A 24931-nucleotide genomic window follows, 5' to 3' on the forward strand; every position below is an offset into this window, starting at 1 on the left:
CCTGAGATAAACACAAAATGCGGATCAGGCAGCATCTCTGGAGAAAAGGAATGGGTGACGTTTTGGGTCGAGGCCCCTCTTTGACCAGAAACGTCACATATTCCTTTTCTCCAGCGATGCTGCATGTCTATCTTTGGTGTAAACCAGCATCTGCAGTACCTTCCTACACATAAGCTTCCAACCAACCAGTGTAGGCTGGGATGTGGAAGGCTCGAAGGGCCGAATGGCCTCCTCCTGCACCTCTTTTCTATTTTCCATGAAACCCGCAGAGCCAAAATGAAAATGTGCATGTCATAAGGATGTATACAAATATAGAAACTTTTGCTGACTACACAATTGCACATCACCCGGAAGCAATACCTTGTTTTAAAGATACTACGTAAAGAAAATGACTCATGTTTTTCTTTCATTCAGCGTGATAAACAGGATTATCTGGAATTTCTACTTTGCATTTTGTGGGAGTTGTTTTCTTACTCTACTTGTTCACACTTCCAGACATACCTGGTTGGTTGCAAATGTGTTGTTTGATGCGTACCTCCCATGTGTAGAGTGGAGAATGTATACACTCCCAATGGATGCCATGTGTCCAGCAGAAGATATACATTCCCAGCCTATACTCTGTATAAAGAACGTACACTCCTAGTGTATGATGTGTGCAGTGGAACATGCATGTTTCTGAAGGATGCTATTCTCCGAGGTGCTGCTTTGACAGTGTCTGTTTGTGTCGTGAGAGCGTAAAGAGATAAGTGTGTTTGTCAAAAATGCTGGAGAAACTCAGCGGGTGCAGCAGCATCTATGGAGCGAAGGAGATGGGCAACGTTTCGGCTCCATAGATGCTGCTGCACCCGCTGAGTTTCTCCAGCATTATTGTGTACCTTCGATTTTCCAGCATCTGCAGTTCCTTCTTAAACAGTGTGTTTGTCCGATGTACGGAAATAGAACAATGAAATCATTGCTTGCAGTAGTATAAAGCTAACAGATCTGTAAACACAGTAATTAATAGATAACATCATAAAACAAACAAAAACAAAGTTCAATAAATAAAAATACACTCCAATAATAGTGCAAACCAAAAAAGCCTCAGGTCCTGAGAGCAACCAAGACAGTTTGCAGTTTGAGGTTTAGTGGGTGTCTGTAGTATTCAGTAGTCCATTGGTTGTTGGGAAGAAACATAGAAACATTGAAAATAGGTGCAGGAGTAAGCCATTCGGCCCTTCGAGCCTGCACCGCCATGCGATATGATCATGGCTGATCATCCAACTCGGTATCCCATCCCTGCCTTCTCTCCATACCCCCTGATCCCTTTAGCCACAAGGGCCACATCTAACTCCCTCTTAAATACAGCCAATGAACTGGCCTCAACTACCTTCTGTGGCAGAGAATTCCACAGATTCACCATTCTCTGTGTAAAAAATGATTTTCTCATCTCTTGTTCCTAAAAGATTTCCCCTTATCCTTAAACTGTGACCCCCTAGTTCTGGACTTCCCCAACATCGAGAATAATCTTCCTGCATCTAGCCTGTCCAACCCCTTAAGAATTTTGTAAGTTTCTATAAGATCACCCCTCAATCTTCTAAATTCAAGCGAGTACAAGCCGAGTCTATCCAGTCTTTCTTCATATGAAAGCCCTGACATCCCAGGAATCAGTCTGGTGAACCTTCCCTATACTCCCTCTATGGCAAGAATGTCTTTCCTAAGATTGCTCCAGAACCTGGATGTCACAGTTTTCAGTCTCCTATACCTTCTTCCCAACGACAGGAGGGAAATGAGAACATGGTCATGGTGGTTTGGGTCTTTAATGATGCTGGTTGACCTTTTGAGGCAGCGCCTTCTGTAGATCCCTTCAATGTTAGGGAGACCAGTAGCCGTGATGGACTGGGCAGCGTCCATCACTTTTTGTAATCTTCTTTGTTCATGGGCATTCAAGTTGCCGAACCAGGCCATGATGCTCCCAGTCAATGTGCTCTCCACTGCACACATGTAAACATTCAAGAGAGAATAGCTGCTAAAGGTGCAATGGAATATTTCACTCCATTAAAGGCAATACCTGAATAGAAATTGTTGGAAGTGTGCACACACTTGTACAAAATGGATACGTTCACCTCCCCTCTACTTTCAGCTTGGAGAAGGGTTCTGGTAAAAACAATGCTTTGGTAATTGTAAATCATCCCTTGTTTGTAGGGTAGTGCTAGTATATGGGGTGTTCACTAGTCGGCACAGACTCAGTAGGTCAAAGGGCCTGCTTCTGTGCTGTATCTCTAAAATCTAAAGTCTACACTCAAATTGTTGGTGATATTAACTCTACTCTTAGTCTGATGAAGGATATCTACCCGAAACATCACCTATTCCTTTTCTCCAGAGATGCTGCCTGACCTGCTGAGTTACTCCAGCATTTTGTGCCTAGAACCACCCAAACTCTCTCTGCTGAGTCATAGGGAGAGAGACGCAACACATATAAAGGCCCTCAAGTTGAACAAGTCCACACTGATCATCATTCACCAATTTACAATACTCCCACATTAATATTATTATTTTTTAAATTATCTACACAATCTTGTCAAATATCCCCAGATTCTATTATTCACATACACTTTAGGGGGTAATTTACTCTGACCTATTGACCAACCAACTCCAGCATCTTTGAAATGGGTGAGGACCCAGGGTACTTGGGGCAATCACATGAGGTCATTGAGAGAAACTTAATCAACTTCATTGATGTTTAGGAATGGCAACTGGCTAGACACAAAAAGCTGGAGTAACTCAGCGGGACGGGCAGCATCTCTGGAGAGAAGGAATGGGTGACGTTTCGGGTTGAGACCCTTCTTCAGACAGAGACCACAGCAGGGTTTCTGATACTGTGAGACAGTGCTTGTACCAGTGTGCCACAATGGTCCCCTCAAACACCACTCTGTTTGTTGTTACATGCACCAGAGTGGATGACACATACTTCTCTGCTGCTTCCTCAAACTTGCAAAAGCTGACTGCTTTGTTGGTTGGGACTTGGGACCGTCCTTTAAACTGTGTCATTGTGCAACATCTTTGAATGCCTTGAGTTTCTGTGAGGCAGCAGTAAATGAAACAGCAACCTATGGTTAGTAATTATGTAATTGGTGAATCAGATGCAAACCAAAGCAAACCAACGACATTTCCAACAGTGAAACAGAATTAAAACGCTTAAACTTTGGTTGGACCACGTTTGGATTGCAGTGTGCTATTCTGGTTGTGATGTTTCTAAACAATGATCTAGAGAGGCACTGGACAGGGTGCAAGAAAGATTTACAATAAATGTGAGTTGTTACTATCAAGAGTAGGTAGGTTTCTTTTCTCTTGAAAAGAAGGAAGAAAAGAGTGATACAATTGAGGTCTTTAAATTGTGAAGGACTTCGATAGAATAGACACAGATTTACAGTCGGAAATTAAATAGGGAAGAAACACAAAAAAATCAGGAAAGAGTGTTAGAGTGGGGATTCAAATGTAGAACTATGGCCTCTTATTTTGCAGATTAGCAGAGAAGAATTTAAAGGGGAATAGACTTCAAACTCAATGTAAGAGGATTGTGTGGTTTTGTGGGTGGAGAGTAGAATAGAGTGGTTGAGCTGGATTGCTGAATCCTTAGCTGTTAATTCTCTTCTTGTAATTTCAATAGATGTTACCAGGCCAAATTTGACTTAGATCTCCACTTTTGATGTTTATGTCAGTGCAAAGGTAAAGAGTTCTATTAATCATGGGGAGAGAATGGGGCTAGGAAAATTTGGGGGAAATGTTTACACAAGCCTCATGTTTACATGAGTTAACATGATATTGTATGTGGGTCAGAAGGTTTAAAGCTGGGTGCCCTTAGCCATTGAGGTGAACCAAAGGCTTGCCCTTATCCTGGTGTTAATCTTGGTGTTTAGGCTAAAAGTCCCTGTGATTGTATGCAGGACAAGACAACGAGGCAGCGCCGTTATATTAACAGAAGGCTAGGGGTAATGTACTATGAAGGGTCTTCTCAGCACTGTCCAAAATGCTTGTGACAACTTCATCTGGATTGCTGTCTGACTCAAGAATTATATACACACAGGTAAAGACAGGCAATTTCCCGGCTACCGAACGGAATGATACACCCAACAGCGAAACGAGGAGGAATCTGGCCTGCAGCAATGCAACATGGGTGAGGCTTGGGACACGTAAAGAGCAAAGTGTGATACAGGCTTTTGCAGAGAAGTCAATGTCTAAAGATAGAATATTTTACACAAACTGCATGGTGAAAACAGCAGGTGACTCGTCAAAGCTGCTGACAAACCTGTTTCAAATGCTAGGCGGGGTGTGGAGAAGGTTGTACGTCAGGGGTACTTGCTTTGGATTCTTTTTACTAACGTAGCTGAAACAATTAATTTAAGCTGCATATATTTTCCCTGTTACAATTTCTACATTTCTCTGGTTTGGTTCTTGGGAGTGGCTTTGGGGCATTTTCACTAACGTCAATGGAATCTATCTGATGTGTTGCTTGGAATAATTAGTTCAAGTTGCATAATGTCTGCTTCATGATTGTCATTTGTGTGTTTACAATGAAGGAATGTGTTGGGCTCAGAGATTTTTCCAGGGTTTGCACTCAGTGCCATCTCCACCCCTGTCCCATCATTTCTTAGTTGTAGCACTTTCACAATATAATCTGTGATCTGCTCTGGGAATCTTCCATTTAACTGTCGTGGGGAGAGAATGGGGCAAGGAATATTTGGGGGGGGAAATATTTACACGTGGCCCCTTTGAGTTAACATGATATTCCATGTGAGCAGGAAGGTTTGAAGCTGGGTGTTCTCAGCTGTGGAAGTGAATCATCGGCTCTGACCTTCCTTCCATCGAGGGGATTTATCGCAGTCGCCGCCTCAAAAAGGCTGGCAGTATCATCAGAGACCACACCATCCTGGCCACACACTCATCTCCCTGCTACCTTCAGGTAGAAGGTACAGGAGCCTGAAGACTGCAACAACCAGGTTGAGGAATATCTACTTCCCCACAGCCATCAGGCTATTAAACCTGGTTAGGACAAAACTCTGATTATTAATAACTCATTATCTGTTACTTGCACTTTATCATTTTATTTATTCATGTGTGTATATATTTATATTATAGTATATGGACACATTGATCTGTTTTGTAGTAAATGCCTACTATGTTCTGTGTGCTGAAGCAAAGCAAGAATTTCATTGTCAGGGACACATGACAATAAACTCACTTGAACTTGAACTTGCCCTTATCCAGGTGGTGGCAACGGATGGAATCACAGTTAATTTGGAGTGGAATAGGAGGTTGAAGTGAGAGGCCAGGTGGTGTGTGTTGGGTGGAGTGCGGGAAATTATTGGATTGAATTTTTAAATATGATAACAAATTGAGTTGATGGATGGGTGAAAATCCACACAGGCAGCAGCAAGGTGGAAATTGAACCCATTGCTCTGGAGCTAGGAGGCAGCAGCTATATTAGCTTTTGTTCCCTAAAATGAGTGGGAAGGTGATTTTGTTCAAACGCCGGCATATACTCAATGTAATAAGTAAATATGAAATATGTAATTTTTTACGGACAACACTATTGTGCAAGTTCTGGGAAACTGAAATAAAATCAGATAATGGGGGAAGTACCCAGTTAATAAGGTAGCATCTGCGGAGGGAGGAAATTAGTTAACATTTTAGGTCAATGACCCTCCATCAGAATGAGGAAAAGTTGGAAATCAAATATGTTTTGTATTGTAGAGAAGGGGGAGGGATGGAGAGAACAAGGGCACTGTCAGTAATAGGGTGGAATATGCAAATGTGAATGATGCAAATGATCGTGGTGGATGATCTTTGGTGGTGACTGAGACTAGTTGGTCACAACTGTAGGAGCTGAAAATAGCGAGAGATGAATGAGAAGAAAGGAAAGAGCTAAAAATGTTAGAAATGTGAGCTAACTATATCAATGCCAACACTGGAAATCTAAAATAGAAAGGTGATTTTTCAAAAATGTTCACCTCACACTGAGCTCTCCCACACCAGTGAATAATATGCCCAGTGAGGGTCAAGATCACCCACCACAGCATTGCCTCCCCCCATTTCAAGACAGCATCGCCTCCAACCCCACTTTCAAGACTGCAAGACCCATGAATACCTCCCCCTTTGCACCAGTGATGGAAAACAGCACTTCCCCACACAGTTTCCTATGCAAATTTCTGCAGGGAGAGATTTTTTTTTTTAAACACAGCATGAGGCTGCACCAGCATTTGGCACCACCCATATACAATGTCATCCTATACCAGTGATGGAAATGACGCCACGTTCCTTTGGGGGAATTTCTTAACTACGCAGGGTGGACGAGCACGGGTTCCCCTACTTTTTCAGTTTCCAGAATTTTTATGTCTATAAATTTCAATCTACTAGATTCTAGGGAGTCAAGAGTCTTATCATATGAAAGTCCTGACATCCCAGGGTCATATACTCAAGAAATGTAATAAGGGACACATGACAATAAACTCACTTGAACTTGAACAATCTGCGTCATTCAAGGTGCTTATTGCTCTGGGTTTGAAATATAATCCAGGAAATTGGACTGTGTTGTACTTTCTTGTTAGGCATAACATATATCCTAGTTGATTTTGGTAGAGTTACTCGTTATACTGAAATTGCATCCGTTGCAAAATTGAACTTGATTCTGTGCGCAGGATTGACGTTGGTGTGCTGGCCTTTCCCCAGTGTCTGACACATAATCAAAGATGCGATTATTCAAGCAACGTTCATTTATGCCGCTGCTAACATAAATTGAAGCACAAAGCTCAACAACATGACTGGCACAGAGCACTCGTTGAACAATAAGCACATTGTGCATTTGCGTTTTTTCTTGCTAGTTAAAGGGACCCTCTGCTTACATTGTGCGACTGACTGGTCTGCCTCTGAACGGACTGTAGGCCGTTCAAACACTCAAAACTGGCAGAATATAGTTCTACCTATCTACAGTGGGTGTTTCCTCTGGCATTCTACCTATCTACAGTGGGTGTTTCCTCTGGCATTTTCCTCTGGCATTTAGCTCCTGAGCTACTCATTCACTGCCGGCCTCAAAGGGGTTGACACATTGGTATGATAAGGAGAACTCCTATTATATTTCACAGCACCACTGGCCCGGGTTAGAACCTGACCACAGGTGATAACTGTGTGGATCTTGTATGCTCTCCCTGTGACCATGTAGGTTTCCCCTAGTTACCTCTTGTGTCCCAAAGATGCGCAGCTTGATTTTGTAAATTGGCCACTATAAATTGCCCCCTACATGGAATTGATATGTATGTGGGAAAAAATGGTTGCAGGGATAAAGAATGGGGGAATGGGATTGCTCTGTGAATCGGCATTGACTCGATGGGCTGAATGGCTTCCTGTATTTTAGCTAAATGGATAGATGGTGTCAATGTTCCCGACACTGGCAACACTCCCTTACTAGGAGCAGGTTATGGCTAAGGTTGGTTGGTGACTTCTACCTCTCACCTGGACACTAGAAATGTAGATAGGTTTAGAGGGACATGGGCTAAGTGTGGGCAGGTGGGACTAGTGTAGATGGGTGATGTTGGTTGGCTTGAGCAAGTTGGGCCAAAGGGCCTGACCAATTAATCTGCCAAGCCACACACCTTAGCGATGTAGTCGAAGATAGGAACATCCAGATGGTTACTGGCAGAACTTGCAAACATACACAAGTAACATCCAGGGTCAGGGCTGAACCTGTGGCTCTGATGTTATGGAGCAAGAGCTCTCTTACCTGCACCACTGGGTAGCCCAAACCTACACGGCCAGAAGCTTGAAGGTAGCTTCAAACTTACCGAATAGTGAAAGGCCTGGATAGTGTGGATGTGGAGTAGATGTTTCCACTAGTGGGAGAGTCTAGGACCAAAGGCCATAGCCTCAGAATAAAAGAACCTACCTTTAGAAAGGAGAGGAGGTGGAATTTCTTTAGTCAGACGATGGTGAATCTGTGGAATTCATTGCAACAGAAGGCTGTAGAGCTCAAATTAATGCATATTTTTAAGGTGGAGATTGATAAATTCTTAATTAGTGTGGGTGTCAGGGGTTATGGGGAGGCAGCAGGAGAAGAGTGTTGAGAGCAGAAGATAGATTCATCGTGATTGAATGACGGAGTCGACTTGATGGACCACATGGCCTAATTTTGCTCTAACTTCATTATTGACATGAAATACTCTCCATCTCCATTTTGGGGAACATGGGCCAGGAACTTCCAAACGACAGTTAGGATATTATACTTTTTTAAAAGAGGCTTTGAGCAAATTCTTCACCCTCGTCTCCTGTTTATCAGGTAACCTCATCCCATAACAGAGCTCGAATATGGTGTCTGTTTGAGGAGTCTGGTGTGGGGCATGTGAGCGACCTGCCTCACAGAGCTGACTGCATGTGATTAGCATCTCAATACTGGGGATGTTGGCCTAGTGATGATTGTCATAGAGTCACAGAGATATGCCCCTGTCCCACTTAGGAAACCTGAACGGAACCTCTGGAGACTTTGCGCCCCACCCAAGGTTTCCGTGCGGTTCCCGGAGGTTGCAGGTGGTTGCCGGAGGTTGCAGGTAGTTGAAGCAGGTAGGGAGACTGACAAAAACCTCCGGGAACCGCACGGAAACCGTGGGTGGGGCGCAAAGTCTCCAGAGGTTTCCGTTCAGGTTTCCTAAGTGGGACAGGGGCATTTACACCCCTGGAAACAGGCCCTTTGGCCCACCTTGCTCAAGCCAACCAACATGACCCATCTACACTAGTCCCTCCTGCCCACACTTAGCCCATGTCCCTCTAAACCTATACAAATGTACCTGTCCAACTGTCTCTTAAATGTTTTACGATAATACTTGCCTCAACTACCTCCTCCGGCAGCTTGTTCCATATACCACCCTTTGGGTAAAAATGTTACCCCTCATGTTCCCATTAAATCATTCCTCCCTCACATTGGCAGAAAGAGCAGAGAGAAGAAAATTTATAAAACATACAGCTCTTTTTTTTAAAAGCAGGAATGTGCCTCCTGAAATGGTGGAGAAAGCAGCTTCACCGATTTTCAAAAAGATATTGGATCCCAGTTAACAAAAAATTAGAAAAATATTGTGAACCTTGTGGATAGCACTTTCAAAGGGATGGCAGGATCACAATGGGCCGAAAGGCCTCCCTGCGCCTGTGGTGTATGATCCCGTACCAACATTCAGACACGTGATAACTGAAGGTTTGGCAGCCTTAAGAAAGAGCCAGTGTCTGCCCCACTCCGGCTGGCTGGAATTGACACACTTCTCTAAATATTATTGCAGCCTGTGGTTATCCCAGTCCAATCAGCGGTGGGGATCAGCTGATCAGCAGTGGGGGAATCTTGGCTGCTGGTAGCCCTGGCAGCTGCCAAGCTCTGATGGTGGTGTCCTCTGGCACCGGAGACCAGCGCCAGTAGTGGCCAGCAGCCTCAGTGGCAGTTGCAAGGGCTTTAGCCCGCACCCAGCACTTAGACTTGCCGCCTGAACAAAAGGGCTCACAGGAACTTTAAATCCAGCTTTCAAAGGGGAAGGGAGCAGAGAGCTCCGTTTGCAGCAGATGAAGTGTTTATTTGTCAGCAGGGGTCAACAAAGGAGAACGATGGGAACTGTGATCACAGATTGGCAGAAACACACTTAAAGACGATGGGTTGAAGTCTTTGAGCTTGGCTGCCTGAAAAGCATTTCCTGGTCCGACAACAGTAATGCAATCCTCAAGAAAGCTCATCAGCGCCTCTACTTCCTGAGAAGATTACGGATTGTCAAGGAGGACTATCTCTAACTTTTACAGGTGCACAGTAGAGAGCATGCTGACCGGTTGCATCGTGGCTTGGTCCGGCAATTTGAGCGCCCTGGAGAGGAAAAGACTACAAAAAATAGTAAACACTGCCCAGTCCATCATCGGCTCTGACCTTCCTTCCATCGAGGGGATTTATCGTAGTCGCTGCCTCAAAAAGGCTGGCAGTATCATCAAAGACCCACACCATCCTGGCCACACACTCATCTCCCTGCTACCTTCAGGTAGAAGGTACAGGAGCCTGAAGACTGCAACAACCAGGTTCAGGAATAACTACTTCCCCACAGCCATCAGGCTATTAAACCTGGCTCGGAACAAAACTCTGATTATTAATAACCCATTATCTGTTATTTGCACTTTATCATTTTATTTATTCATGTGTGTATTTATTTATATTATAGTATTATGGACACATTGATCTGTTTTGTAGTTAATGCCTACTATGTTCTGTGTGCTGAAGCAAAGCAAGAATTTAATTGTCCTATCAGGGACACATGACAATAAACTCACTTGAACTTGAACTTGAACTTGAACTCAAGTGTTAGTCTTGTCAGGTGAAAGCAATGAAGGGGATTCATCCTTTCTCCAACGCTCTGCTCTCACACTGAGATTCCTGGCACATCAGGTGATACGTATGTGTTCTGTCCAGTGTTTCTGCATCTCTTGAACGTGCTTGTGCAAGAGGAGTAAGGGTGAGGTAGTAGATTCAAGGTTGTCTAATGCAGTGTGAATGTGGATGAAGGACTGGGTGTAGTCAGAGATTGGGTGATATGGTATGTGTGATAGAATGACGGAGCACGTTGGCACATAAAGTATGCGATATGATGTCTGTAGGAGAGTAACACATGGCTTAGGTTGATATGGCTTGAGGGTGGTAGAATATAGTTGATACAGACCAGGAGTGGTGTGGATTGATGGAGGGAGATGTGGAGTGTGGTACAGTTTGTGAGAGGAAATGTGCATAGAGTGGGTTGCCAATGCAATGCAAGGTAGTTTGTGCAGGGTACATCAGGAAGGTGATATATCGTGTGCGGGAATTGGGGAGGGTGTTCAGTGTATGTGCGCTGTTTTAATATTGGTGAAGAGGATGGTGCAGTTTCTGTGATGTTGGGTACCATTGTGAGTCAGAGACTTGGTAGGGCAAGTGTGTGCGGCGAGCGCGACCTAACGTGGTCGCTTGAGCCGCACGGCCTCGCGGGGCCGGTCCCACTTCGATTGCCGGAGCCGTATGGAGTTGTGCTGGTCCCAACATTGAGCTGGTCCCGACATCGCGCGGGGCTCCGAAAAACTGGCCGTGTTCAAAAATTCCGCGCGGCAACGGCTTGCCGGCCCGCAGCCGCCTCGACGGGCGTGCGCAGCGTCTCGATGCCGTACGTCACGTGTGAACCTCCCGCGGACTTCGCTCGAGCTTCACGTCACTCACTCGACCTCCGCGCGGCCCCTGCTTCCGGTTTGGTTGCGCTTGCCGCATGCATTCGCATGCCCATGGGACAGGCCCTTAAGGTAGTGTTATATTGCAGGATTCAATGGATATGTAAGGGGTGACATGGTGTTTATGTTTGCTGGGGTTGGGGATTTCTTTATGGGGTGTGTGGGGATGCAAGTGGGGAGGGGGACCTTGTTTGATGCAATGTACAGTGAGAGAGTGAAATGTGTTGGGTTGATGGTCCAATGTATTCTCACCTCAGCTCTGACTTCCTGCTCACAACCATGCGGCAGTGATGAAACTATGAATGCTCAGGTAACTCAGCACAGATAGCCTTGCTCTGCACAGAAGGATCCCATAATCCACATGGAAATAAAAGGGTGTTTGTTGAAAGATGGCTGTCACCCAAGACAAAATAAATGAACTCTGCATTCTAAAGGGCAATAGAACGACTTCAGAAAGTAAATGAAAGAACCTTTTGTGTGTATGTTGTGAAGGATGCCACCGTTTCCATTAATAACAAGATTCAGGCGGGGTGGGTGGAAAGCAACCTTGGTCGGAGCAAGAACATGGAAGGGTATTCAGAGCAGAATTGCGGTGAGACAAGTGAGTTCATAAGTTTGCTCTCATGTTTTGAGAATTGATAGTAAACCCCCAGGAATGCAGCGTGCAAGACATTATTAGGCACCGTCTGAGGGAATATATGTGGTTCTGATTGTGATGAACCTAAAATGACCTTTGAATAAGTACAAAGGGAGTCAAGGAGATGATTCCAGATGTCGGGAAATTAAGTTGTGTGGAAAGATTGAACATGTTTTCCTTGGAAAAGAAATGACTTTGAAGTGACTGATTGCTTTTTCGAAAGGGATTCAGAAAATTTGTCCAGACAAATTGTTCATGTTGAAATGTTGATGTACCAAGGGTGACAGGTTTAAATATAAAAGGGCTGGTCGTCCAATAGTTGCTCTGGTAGGTGTATTTTTACACACATTTAAATTATTTCAAGGAAGACCCATTGAAGAAAAATATATAAAAAGGTTCAAGGACCCCATTTGATCGATGCAGGACAGCAAATGGATAGATGTTGCAGTCTTTACCAGCTTCATCATTATAAGCCCACAGAATGAGTGAGTGATTGCTTCTGCCCCTATTTAGTAATCCCCACTCCCCTCCTCCCCTCCCCCCACACCGCCCCACACTACTAACACCACACATATGTGCATTAGTGCATGTCCGTGTGTATTTTTGCTTTCTTGTTGACTTCAGCTGTGTGTGTTTGGTCTCGACTGGGCGGTTCCCGTCACTACATCTTCTGCTAGAATAATGTGTTGGCAATAAAGATATGAAGTGAGCACTGTTTTTAAGTGTTATGTGTTCTAAAATCTATTTTAACTGCAGTAATTTCTTCTGAATGAAATTGTACCGGTTGTAAAATTGGATTGAAGATTTCCGGTTGTAAGCCATGTTAGTAGGCCTGGCCTATTCACAAAATCAGGCATGTTTAATGATACCATTATTCACGTAATGTAGGTTTCTTCCCATTCCAACCTAATAGGAGGGTCAAAGCTTCACACAATGACCAATGTGGAAAAATCTCCATAAGAAAAAAACCCCACTAAATCACGATCTTGCTTTTCCTGTTTTTTTTTAAATAAATGCCATATGAGTTGATGGAGAAGCCTAGGAACTGGCAGATGGCTGCTCAAACACTTTCCAAATCCACAGGGTGTTGCATGTAATAGGAAGCATTCTTTTTTCTATAATGTAACTGCTAAAGCCTCTGATCAAAGCTTTCCCCTGTACTACAACTGATGGCACCCCATTACTTGAGGTGTCAATTGGGCCAAGTCTGGCTACTTAGGGAATGTCAGAGCTCGGGTCAGAAAGCAAAGATGTGTCCATCAGTGAAGAGCTCATTCCTAGTTATGAGATTGTGCCAAATATCCGAAGACCAGTGAAGGAGCATTTTTCTATGTTTATAATTGCTGACATGTGATATTCTGTGCAAGATCCATCTTGTGGCAATATTTTTTTTTCTCTCTCTCTCTCTCTCTCTCTCTCTCTCTCTCTCTCTCTCTCTTCTCTCTCTCTTCTCTCTCTCTCTCTCTCTCTCTCTCTCTCTCTCTCTCTCTCTCTCTCTCTCTCTCTCTCTCTCTCTCTCTCTCCTCTCTCTCTCTCTCTCTCTCTCTCTCTCTCTCTCTCTCTCTCTCTCTCTCTCTCTCTCTCTCTCTCTCTCTCTCTCTCTCTCTCTCTCTCTCTCCTCTCTCTCTCTCTCTCTCTCTCTCTCTCTCTCTCTCTCTCTCTCTCTCTCTCTCTCTCTCTCTCTCTCTCTCTCTCTCTCTCTCAGGCTCTCATTCTTTTGACCCCTGCCAATGGAACACATTGCTCAAAGCCCAGATGTTTTGCTCAGTGATCAGGAAGAGGACTTTTTCGTACAACTGACTAAATCTGTCTCATCCATTCCCATCACTTTCAGCCCTGCATCAAATAGGATAAGATGGAGCAGGTACTTGATCGCACCATGTGTCTTTGGTCATATTCTTAAGCCTCGTTGTATTTCTCCTTCTGAGGTTGTCAGTACAAGTATAATAAGAGCAGGCTGAGCATGGGAGAGGATTCTCAAGGGAAGAATTAACCTCACATTGGAGTTCAGACAAATCCTTGCTAGAATTGCATCGCAGTTACAGAATCAGTCAAAATATTTCATGCTCACCTGCTTCTTACTATGAAGTAATACATTTTATTTGAAAAGTATCCCTCTCAAGCTAATGACTTTGTATTATTTGACCTGAAATGCATGATACTAAAAATCATACTAGAAATGTCGGCAGCTGCCTTGTCAGTGTGAACTTTTCCTGCACTCTAAGGGATATGAATTTCCAACTTTTGGAAGTTTGTTCTCTGTGTGGATGTTTAAGGGGTTAAAATGGCAATTATGGGGCGTAGGTTAGTATACAAGAAGGTGGTGTGTGTGTGTGTGACAGAGAGAGATAGAGAGGGAGAGAGAGCAAGCGAGAGAGAAGCTCACCCTGATAGTTCCTTTGATGACAAGAAAATGACTTGTGTCTTCCTCGATTGAGCAGGGATCTTCACTCCCGCAGGAGACTATCGGAGTCATTTCCTGCCAGGCTTTCCCTTTGTCAGTCCTTGTGATGTTCTGGCTCTTTGGTATACAGGGCATAGCTCCAGACATGCATCACATTACCCAAGACTTCCATGTCCCTTGAATGAAATGTGGAACATGTTCTCTCTTCCCTGCAGGCCCGTTCTCCTGTCTAGCAGCCATGGTGTGTGCCAAGGTTGTTTGGGTGTCATGGACAACCCTGGTAAGCATCTGTGGTTGCTGCACTTTGTTGGCAGCAGTGTTGAGTTGTATTTGTAGCCACACAAACCCAATGTTAATGTGTTCAAGAAGGAACTGCAGATGCTGGAAAATCGAAGGTACACAAAAATGCTGGAGAAACTCAGCGGGTGCAGCAGCATTTTTGTGTAACCCAATATTAATGATCGTTTCTGGATGTATAACGTCAACATCGTTACAGACATGTTTTGTCCAATTTTGCAATTCCTTTTATGGAGAATTGATTTGCCATTGCCACTCAACACAATGATACTGTCATTTAACAAAAACAGGTGCAATCCCATTTTGAACTAACTTCTCTTGCACATGGTGCTGCAGTTTTAACAATGAACATTTACATAGAAAGCAAAATCCCTTTTGCGCTTGACCTTAGACATTGGTTGAAAATAAAAGGCACTTGGAGTCAAGTCCTGATCAAACTTGTTTAATGCCCACTTGGATGGAATCACTGCTGGAACCTCTAATATCTTCATATCTTGGAACCAATTAGACATAGACTTTCCAATAAATGGTTTCCACAGAAAATCCCTCATCTCTTCCACCAATTGAACAAATTTTAATGACATTTCCATTGCAAAGACAAATTATTTTGCTTGTGGTTTCTGGGAGTATCTGGTATGTTAGATATGTATCGGTCTAACCTGAGGCATCTAAATGTCTAGCTGTATAATTCATTTTCCAGCTTTGACTTGGATGGCACTGCAGTTTTCTCTGAGTTAGACATGTTTTGGGTTCAAGACATATTTTGAGACAAACACAAATTACTGCTCCTTTGCAGTGCTGTGTTGTCAGAGGACGTCTTTTGGATGACTCTTTAACTCAGGTCTTGTCGACCCCTCTTATCAAACCAAAATAATCCATAACACGAATGGAAGAAGAGCAATGGACCCTCCTGGCCTCCTAGCCTTAAGGCCAATATTTGTCCAATATTTGTCCCTAACCAAGGAGCAAAATGGTGGGGAAGAGAGTAGTACTGTTACCTCACAGCTCCTTTGCCAGGTAGGTGTCCTCCAATTTCCTCCCACATCTAAATGACATGTGGGTTGGTAGATGAATGGACCACTGAAAATTGTCCCCAGTGTGCAAGTGAGTGACAGAATCTGGCGCGACTTGCCGGGAAGGTGGGGAGAAGAAAATTGAATTTGTGTGCTTGGTGGTTGCTGTGGGTTTGTTGGTCGATGCCTGATTCCCTGCTGACTCAGCAACAGAAAAAAACAAATGATCTACCCATTACAGCTCGTTGGTTGAACAGATATATGCTTCAGAAGTCTCTCTGGTTGTAAAGTGCTATGGGGTAAGTCATGTAATATACCATCTTTCTTCATTGCTCTTTCCTGTTGCAAGATCAGAAGGGATCTAGTCCTGCGTCATTAATTGGCTGATGTAACCAGGTATATGCAGGCATCAGAAGCAGGTGTCTGAACATCGAACTTGGGGCTGAGATATCACCATTTACCTTCTATTAACCATTCAGTCAATATGATTTTAATCTCTCTCCCCCTACTTTTGTTCAATACCTTTTCCAGGCAAAAGCAGTAAAAAGCCAGACACTTGTGTTCTGTCTGCCTAGGCTGTTATTGTCCCACCATTGGCAGTCATGCTTTTTGATGCCAACTTCCAAGGCACTGGATCCATTTCAAAAGCTCACTAATCTCGGCCCTCCATTTAGACAATTGTTCAAACCTACATTTCTGACTAGGGTTTACACCTGTGTTCTGGCTCCTCTCGTGTCAAATTTATGAATGCTTTAATTTGTGAAACCCTTGGTCGCTTTTATGACATTAACTGGGTTGCACAGTTCGTTTCATCAGATGTTTCCTTGGAGATGAACACTCTGAAGTAATATATTGCAGTAGTTACTGCAGCAGATCGGGGAGATGGGGGTGGTATTTACAAATTAAGTCAGTAAAATTGAATTCAGTAAAACAGGTTACTTACCTGATCAGAAAATGACAGTCTTTTACAGGGTTTATTGGTGAACCTGAATGATAAATGTTGTCAGGCTGCTACTGAAGGTCACAGTGAATGACCTGCAGCAGAGACTAATGTTGATTCAACTCGACTTGTAGAGTAGATCCAGGGTCCCACTGGTCCGCGTTATTGTTTTCATATGTTGCTTCAATTACTCACATGGAGAGAGTCTGGATGAGCCTAGTTTTGGTGGATGAAGACTGAAGTCCCTTTGCTTACTTCCTTTCTGCAACCTCTAACCAGCTTTTCTTCAGCCCTCTGAATTCTCTCCTCATCTTGTTTCTGCGCATATGACTGCACATGGAAGAATGAACAGCATTCTTCCTCTATGTCCCGATCCATAAATATCCTGATGACATTGTCATAGACTTATAAAGTCTTGCAGCACGGAAATAGGCTCTTTGGCCCAATTTGTCCATGCTGACCAAGACCCCCATTTGCTTCCATTCGGCCGATATTTCTCCAAACCTTTCCTATCCATGTATCCGTCCAAATGTCTTTTAAATGCTATTATACTGTAGGTCCTGCCTCAGCTGGCCCCACTGGCAGCTCGTTCCATTTACCCACCAAACATGCCACCTTCTGTCTTCCAACTTGTTAATATATACGGCAGCCACAGGGGACCCAACGCCAATGCCTATGGCACACCACTGGTCATTGGCCAGATATCTGATGAACAGCCCTCCATTAAACCCTTCTGAAAACTTCCACCCTGTCAGTTCTGTACCCCACTGACTAGCTCACCCTGGATTCCATGCTGGCCCATGTCAAAGGCCTTGCTGTGTCCGTGTGGACAGCTTCCATCGTCCTGCCCTCGTCAGCCCACTTGGTCATCTCTTCAAAAATCTTAACCAATTTGACGAGATATGATATCCCTCACAAAAAGCCATGATGACGATCTCTAATCAATCTTACCTTTCCAAATGCAGACAGATCCTGTCTCACAATCCCTTACACTAACATTCCCACCACTGATGTTTGGTTCATTGGCTTGTAGTTCTGAGGTTTGTCCTTGCAGTCCTTCTTAAATATGCTAAGAGCACAATTATTCATTGACTTGTAGGTGGCAAGCAAAATCCATATGCACAAAATTGGGAGGCTATGACCATCTTATACATGATACGATCTGACTGTCTACCATTTCAAAGGCTACTACTGCCAAGAACCCACCATCATTATCCCAGGGGTCACCATTAACCAGGAATTGAACTGAATCAGTGACTAAAATACTGTGGCTATTAGACAAGTTGGGTATCCTGTGGCAAGTGATTCAATTCTTAACATACCTGCACCATTCTATTATCCAGAAGGCATGTCAGTAGTGTGATAGAACACCCTCCGCTTTCTCGATCAATGCATCTTCAACAACTGTGAAGCAACCTGACACCATTTGGTTAGCAGTTGCTCCCTCGATTGATATCCCATTCACCATCATGACCTCCATTGCCTTCATGGCAGTGTGAACCATGAAACAATCAGGAGCACACAAGCCCTTCATAAGCAGTGGAAGGCATGCACCACATCACAAACGACCAATTTTCCTGCCCCTTTAGGTACTTATGCCCCTGTCCCACTTAGGAAACCTGAACAGAAACCTCTGGAGACTTTGCGCCCCACCCAAGATTTCCGTGTGGTTCCCGGAGGTTTCCGGAGTTTTTTGTCAGTCTCCCTACCTGCTTCCACTACCTGCAACCTCTGGCAACCACCTGCAACCTCCGGGAACCGCACGGAAACCTTGGGTGGGGCGCAAAGTTTCCAGAGGTTTCCGTTCAGGTTTCCTAAGTGGGACAGGGGCATTACTGCCAAATCTGTGCAAGAATCAGTGGACATATTGGCCCCATTATCCAACACAGAACCCATATAATGGGAGTGGGAGCATGTTATCCTTGATCTCAAGCCCTGCTAAAGAAAAAAAGCTATTGTATGTCATGGCACAATTGAAGACATGCACTCAAAAGAATCGGTAGTGTTATGGTGCAAATTTGTGTACATTAATACTTAGAAATTGAGGTATTAGTCTGTTGGAGAAGGCAGTTGGAGGTTCTTCAAGAACAAGTGTATCTGGGAGTTGGGAACGTACATCAGAGAGATTCTGATCTACTTTGTCCAAATTGGATAACTCTGAAAGTGACAAGTAAATAACAACACAAGAATATAAAAACACAATCTATGAATAGGAATATGCCACCTGGCCCCTCAACTCTGATGGCTACTCAATACAATCTCAGCCGATCTACCTCAGGTCCTGTTTCCTCTTCCATGTCCGTTTCCCATGGCCCTCATTTGGACAATCTATCAAAAATGTATCTACTTCAATTTTAAAGGTTTCTAATGAGCTAGCCGCCACATAGAACCAGTCTGAACATATAACTAGTATGAACTGATGATCGATGATCACTCGGTCAGCTGAAGAGCTTGTTTCTCTAAACCAAACTAAATGATTGGTCCCTTACCTTGAACTATGTCCCCTTGATCAAAGTTCTCCCAATTGTGAAAATATCGACATCTATCCTGCCATGCTCCCTTTGGATCTTAAATGTTTCAATAAGATTTATCTCCCATTCTTCTAATTTCCGAAGAATACATTCGCAACTTGTCTAGTCTCTCTTGAGGTGAAGAAATGTCCTAGGTATCTGGGAACGAACGATTGTAGTGTATAGGATGCCTAGAGTCAAAGTGGATTGGGACTCTCTGATTGTTAATATGGATAAATGTGAGCTTTTGGTCCTAAGGCTAGAAATACATTATTATTTGAATGGCAATAGATTAAGAAAAGAGAAAGAGTACTGAAACCTGAGTGTCTTTGTGCACAAGTCACTGAAAGCAAATGTTCAGGTGCAGCAAGCAGTTAGGAATGAAAATGGTATATTGGCCTTCATTGTAAGAGGATTTGAAAGCAGGAACAAGGATTACAAGGCCTTGGTGCGAACTTTTATGTGCATTTTTTATCTTTTTTTCGAAGAAAATATGTTTTTGCCAAGGAGGAAGTTTAACAAAGGTTTGCTGCATGGTGTCCTGGGTTTGGCAGGACTGAGGTGTGCGGAGAGGTTGGGTTGGTCAGGCCTGTGTTCACTGGAGTTTAGACGAATGAGAGGGTGCATCATAGAAAGCTCAAAATTTCCAACAAGACCAGAAAGATAGAGACAGGGAGGATGTCCCTGAGGGCTCGGGACCCAGAACTAGGAACCACAGCCTGAGGAAATGCAGTAAGCCATTTCAAACTGAGGTCAGGAGAGATTTCACACAGGGTGGGACAACCCTGTACAATTCTCTACCACAGAATTCCAAGCTATAAAATATATTCGAGAAGGATCGAGATATGTTTCTTAATCCAAAAGCGATACAAGGAGTAGAAGAGAACAAAGCATTGAAGTGAATGCTGCCTAAACTGTGTTGAATGGAAGAGCAGACCCAATGGGGCAAATGGTGCATATAAATGTATTTGTTTCTACATTTGTCTTTTTTCAAGATTTATTTTGCCTCTGGTAGTTATAAAGAATGAATCTGATGAATATATTCTTCGACATCTGCAAATAGGATTTCAGGTATATTTGATGAAAATAGGAGCAGATGCCTTCCAGATGGTTTGACGGAGGACATATATTTAGATTATTATTTTCCAATCAAGATCTCTTCCCATCCAATCCTTTTTAATATGAATAGGAATGAGAAGCTGCATCTCCCTGTGAATCTGGCAGCACTCGACTCAAGCATATAATTACTATGAGTATGTTAAACCTTGTGTTATATCTCATTCCTGCATACAGAATCCAGAAATGTGCTTCCCAGTACCATTCTCAGAAGAACATCACTGGGATAATGGTAAGAAGGAACTGCAGATGCTGGTTTAAACTGAAGATAGACACAAAAAGTTGGAGTAACTTCAGATCTGAAGAAGGGTCTCGACCCGAAATGCCACCCTTTACTTCTCTCCAGAGATGCTGCCTGTCCTGCTGAGTTGCTCCAGCTTTTTGTGTCTATCCTGGGATAATGGTGACAGGCACCACCCTGTGGCCAAAGCCATCTACTGAAGCTGCTAAAATCATTCATGAAGCATCAAAGACAACATAATAATCATGTTGAAATAATGAATTGCTGGGGCAATTTAGTGGGTCCTGCAGCATCTGTGGAGGGAAATGAATAAGCAAAGTCTACTTCCCTCCGCGGATGCTGCCTGGCCCTCTGTGGTCCTCCACAGTCTAGCACCCGCAGTCTCTTGTGTCTCTGTGCTAATCGTGTTACTCTGTCTCAAAAATTCATCTGTTGTGGCACCCAGGAAATTGTTATACTGTGGTCTACAATATGATAAGATATAATTTCTTCTGAATGGATTGAATGATTTCCTTTTTCCTTGGAAAAGTAGTGACTTGCTGCTCCAGCTAAAAATAATTGGTTTATTCAGATACTCATGGCAAATGATCCATGTTGAAGAAGGGTTTCGGCCCGAAACGTTGCCTATTTCCTTCGCCCCATAGATGCTGCTGCACCCGCTGAGTTTCTGCTGAAACACAACCTCTTACTGGGTCCTAAATTTTATCACCCTCGTAAAAGATGCTGGGGTCCTGCAACAATGTTATTCTCTCTTTTTGTCATGAAAGTTGAACCATTATACATACCTTGACTTTGATACTCTTTTGTATTTGCTGTGCCTTATTTAAGTCTCTTTGGGGAGGATGCAGAAGAGGTTGATCAGAATGCTGCCTGCCAGCATTTTGTGAACATTTCCTATAACAGGGTAACAAAATCAATTTGGTGATCATCAGGCAGGCTGGTGCATGGAACATTTTAGTTGAAGAATGAGGAAGATGAATCTAACAAATGGGGTCTCCTTGTGGCAGCCACTAACATGGAAACCTGGTGCTACTCAGGAGATGCAGAACAGCAGGGAAGGAAGTGGATGTTGTGAAGGGGTGTATCAAAGGGTCTATTATCCTGTGGCCTCCTCTTGTGGAAACAACTGGAAAATGCACCCTGATTCAATCCTTGTTCTGGGATGAGTTGGAACATTGTCCCGTTAACCTGATAATGTGTTGTTGTAGACAGACGAGGTTTAAATTGGTTTTTGCTAACAGAAAATTAACTGTTGTTTTGAAGACCCGAAATGCTTATTATTGATAGGAACACTGGATTTGACAAGTTGTTCAGAGAGACTGGGGTCATATCTACCTTGTTATGTATTTAGGTGTTTAAGAAGGAACTACAGATGCTGGAAAATCGAAGGTACACAAAAATGCTGGAGAAACTCAGCGGGTGCAGCAGCATCTATGGAGCGAAGGAAATAGACAATGTTTCGGGCAGAATCCCTTCTTCAAACTTGTTATGTACTGATAAGGCCGAATTGGTTCTAAATCGGCACCAGTTCACGACAGATTGCAACACTGGCTGAATACATTTCCCTTGAAGTGAAAACACAACAGCAACAACTAACGTGCTTCTTCTGGGTCAGGAACACCTTGATTTAAAATTCTCATTATATCCCGCCTTGCTCTCGTGGCTTTGGTCTTACCTCCCTCCCCAAACCCCAAACACCCTTCATTGCTCCAAGAACCCTGTCCTCTTCCATTTTCATAAATCTTCTCAGCTCTATTTCTAGCTCAATGGCATCTTTCCTTTTGCAGGGTGATCAAAACTGAACACAGTGCTCCATGTGCAGCTTCACCACTATCTTCCTCATTTCTACACTCAATCCCCTCAATGTTGAGTCAGACTAGGCCTCCTACCTTGATAGTAATGGTCGGATGGGGAATTAACTGAGACTTGAGGTTGAGTTATGATCGTGTAGATTTTTGCTGCAGCTACTGGTGCACAACACTTCATGGATGTCCAATTTTGAGTTGCCAACTCTTTTCAGTCTCTGACCTGTTTAAAATGATTTTTATCGCCAAGCAACACTGCTTCCACAAGGTATCCTTCAACACAACAGCGGCCTAGCTATTGTATGAAGCCATATCTTTAATGTGGAAATAGTTAATGTGACAATAGTCATACAGTCAAAATACATCACAGAAAGGGGCTTGGAAACGCAAGAGACTGCAAATGTTGGAATCTTGATTAAAAACAAATTGCTGGATGAACTCAGCGAGTCAAGCAGCAACTATGGAGGCATTGGAATAATCAATGTTTCAGATTGGGACCTGAAAGGCCATCTATCCATGTCCCTCACCCAGTGCATAGAGTAGTTAGTTTTTTACTCATGATTACTGGGAGGACTCTCCCGACACCGGAGCAACATCACCCAGCGAGAACGGCCAGGAACATCGGGCCTCCATAGAGGCAACTGTGGAGGCCTCAATAGGCCTGACTATGGGAGAACTGGGGTTGGGGACTGGACTTTGTGCCTTCCCCCGTGGTGGGAGCCATTGTGGGGGGATGTTCTATGTGTTTAAGACTCTCATTGGTGTTATGTCTGTATTCTCTTTTTTTTTGTGTGCTGCAAAATGGCAAAAAGCATTTCACTTCACTACACCTGGGTGTATGTGAATGTGACTAATAAAATACCTTTGATACCTTTGATTCCAGCATCTGCAGTCTCTTGTGTCTCCACGCCTGTTTCTGGGCTGTATGACTCACTACATGATTAATGCTGTGTTTTCCAGTTGACCTTTTCTCTTACGCCTCTCATTGTCTTTATTGTCCTTCTGCTTCTCTACATACCTTTTGCCTTGCTCTTCTTTTGCCTCTTTCTCCTTCTCCTATTTCCCCGTGTGCCTCTTGCTTTCACAGCTCTTGCTCACTCTCATTTTCTTCTCCCCCTCTTCCCCGCTGAACTCACAGCTGGCAATGTTTTCTTTGGCTCCAGCCCCATGAGTTTGGCAGTGGCAAAGTCTCATTCAGAAGTAGTACACAGGGGCCCTACACAAAGAAGCTGAATAATCTGTATTTATAGTAACAGGATGCCCGACAAAGCTCCCAAGTTGCAGTCTGCCTAGGATCAGGGCCCAGCCTAGGAGGTGAACTCTCTCCTGTTCAGATAGGCTGATGGAAGAAAACGTCACCAGCAATGAGAGGCTTGGACTTTCACACCGCAGTGTGAATGAACAATTAATTCCTTTATCATAAAGTCTTCAATTCAATCTTATGTTGGCTGCTTGTCAGTTTGTGAATGCAGTTTTATGCAAAAAAATATTAGCACTAATAATTGAAGAGAACCAGGTGTGTACTGCAAATAAAGGAAATCGAACAACTGCGGATGCTGGAAATCTGAAAGAAAAACTCTGAAGAAATACAGAAGATATTCATTAGGCAAGGCAGCATCTGCAAAAAGGAACACAGTTAATGCTTCAGGCCCAGGACACTGTATTGGCGTGGGAGGCATATATAGGGTTAAGCAGCCAGAACCTTTATCCAAGAGTGAAAATGTCAAAGACTAGGGGACATAGCTTTTAGATAAATGGGGTAAAGTTTAAAGGAGATATGTAGGGCAATTTTATTACACAGAGAGTAGTGGGTGCCTGGAATGGCTGCCGGGGGTGGTGGTAGAAGTAGATGCAAGAGAGGCTTTTAGATAGGCACTTTGATATGCAGGGAATTGAAGAAAATGAATCATGTGCAGGCAGCTGAGATGAATGCATCTTGGCATCACATCCGCCAGTGTAATTGTGGGTCATTGGGCCTGTTCCTGTGCCGTATTGTTCTATTTCTATGTTATCTGTACTACAATTGTCGATTGGCAATACCATTGATTTTCAGAGTGATGCTAAAATTAAATGCTTGAGATAATTTCACTCCCGAATGCCCAATGGGCATGATATGATTTATCTTCAACGCCACTCGTTTGCTCTCCTTACACTGTTTTGGGGATTTAATTTTTCACAACTATTGATTTAAATACACTTTAATGTTTACAATTTGATTGCACTTTACTGTGTTGCCCGTAGCCACCAGCAAAATATGGATATAGCAAGGGCATTCGAAATGAACTGTCCCTTTTGGAAAACTACCACCTCTGCCAATGGGTGCCCCAATCCAAATGACAGACTTATACCAGATTAACAAATGGTAAATCGTTTGAATCGGGCATGGATGAGTAATGCCCCTGTCCCACTTAGGAAATCTGAACGGAAACCTCTGGAGACTTTGCGCCCCATCCAAGGTTTCAGTGCGGTTCCCGGAGGTTGCAGGTGGTTGTCGGAGGTTGCAGGTAGGGAGACTGACAAAAACCTTCGGGAACCTCCGGGAACTGCACGGAAACCTTGGATGGGGCGCAAAGTCTCCAGAGGTTTCCGTTCAGGTTTCCTAAGTGGGACAGGGGCATGAACGATTGCTGAGCCTCTCAAGCGTAGAGCAAAATTGAAAGCGAACTCTGCAGATTATCATGATCTTATGATTTTCATCAAATGGGAGAGAATGCTTGGTCCTTCCAAAAGACG

The 24931-nt window shown here is 43.6% G+C and overlaps 1 protein-coding gene across 2 annotated transcripts in view; it reads left to right on the forward strand.

Moving 5' to 3' along the window:
• Window positions 1-24931, forward strand: part of septin5a (septin 5a) — a 69361-nt gene that overhangs the window by 15990 nt on the left and 28440 nt on the right. The window contains exon 3 of one of the 2 annotated variants that reach the window (XM_055655187.1): window positions 4064-4153. The exons of the other annotated variant lie outside the window; for it this stretch is intronic. Coding sequence (XP_055511162.1) covers window positions 4064-4153 — 90 coding nt within the window. The remainder of the gene's footprint in view (window positions 1-4063; window positions 4154-24931) is intronic. 2 annotated transcript variants of the gene reach the window in all.

This window comes from Leucoraja erinacea, chromosome 25 (assembly GCF_028641065.1).
Source record: "Leucoraja erinacea ecotype New England chromosome 25, Leri_hhj_1, whole genome shotgun sequence".
In the NCBI taxonomy this organism is placed as follows: Eukaryota; Metazoa; Chordata; class Chondrichthyes; order Rajiformes; family Rajidae; genus Leucoraja; species Leucoraja erinaceus.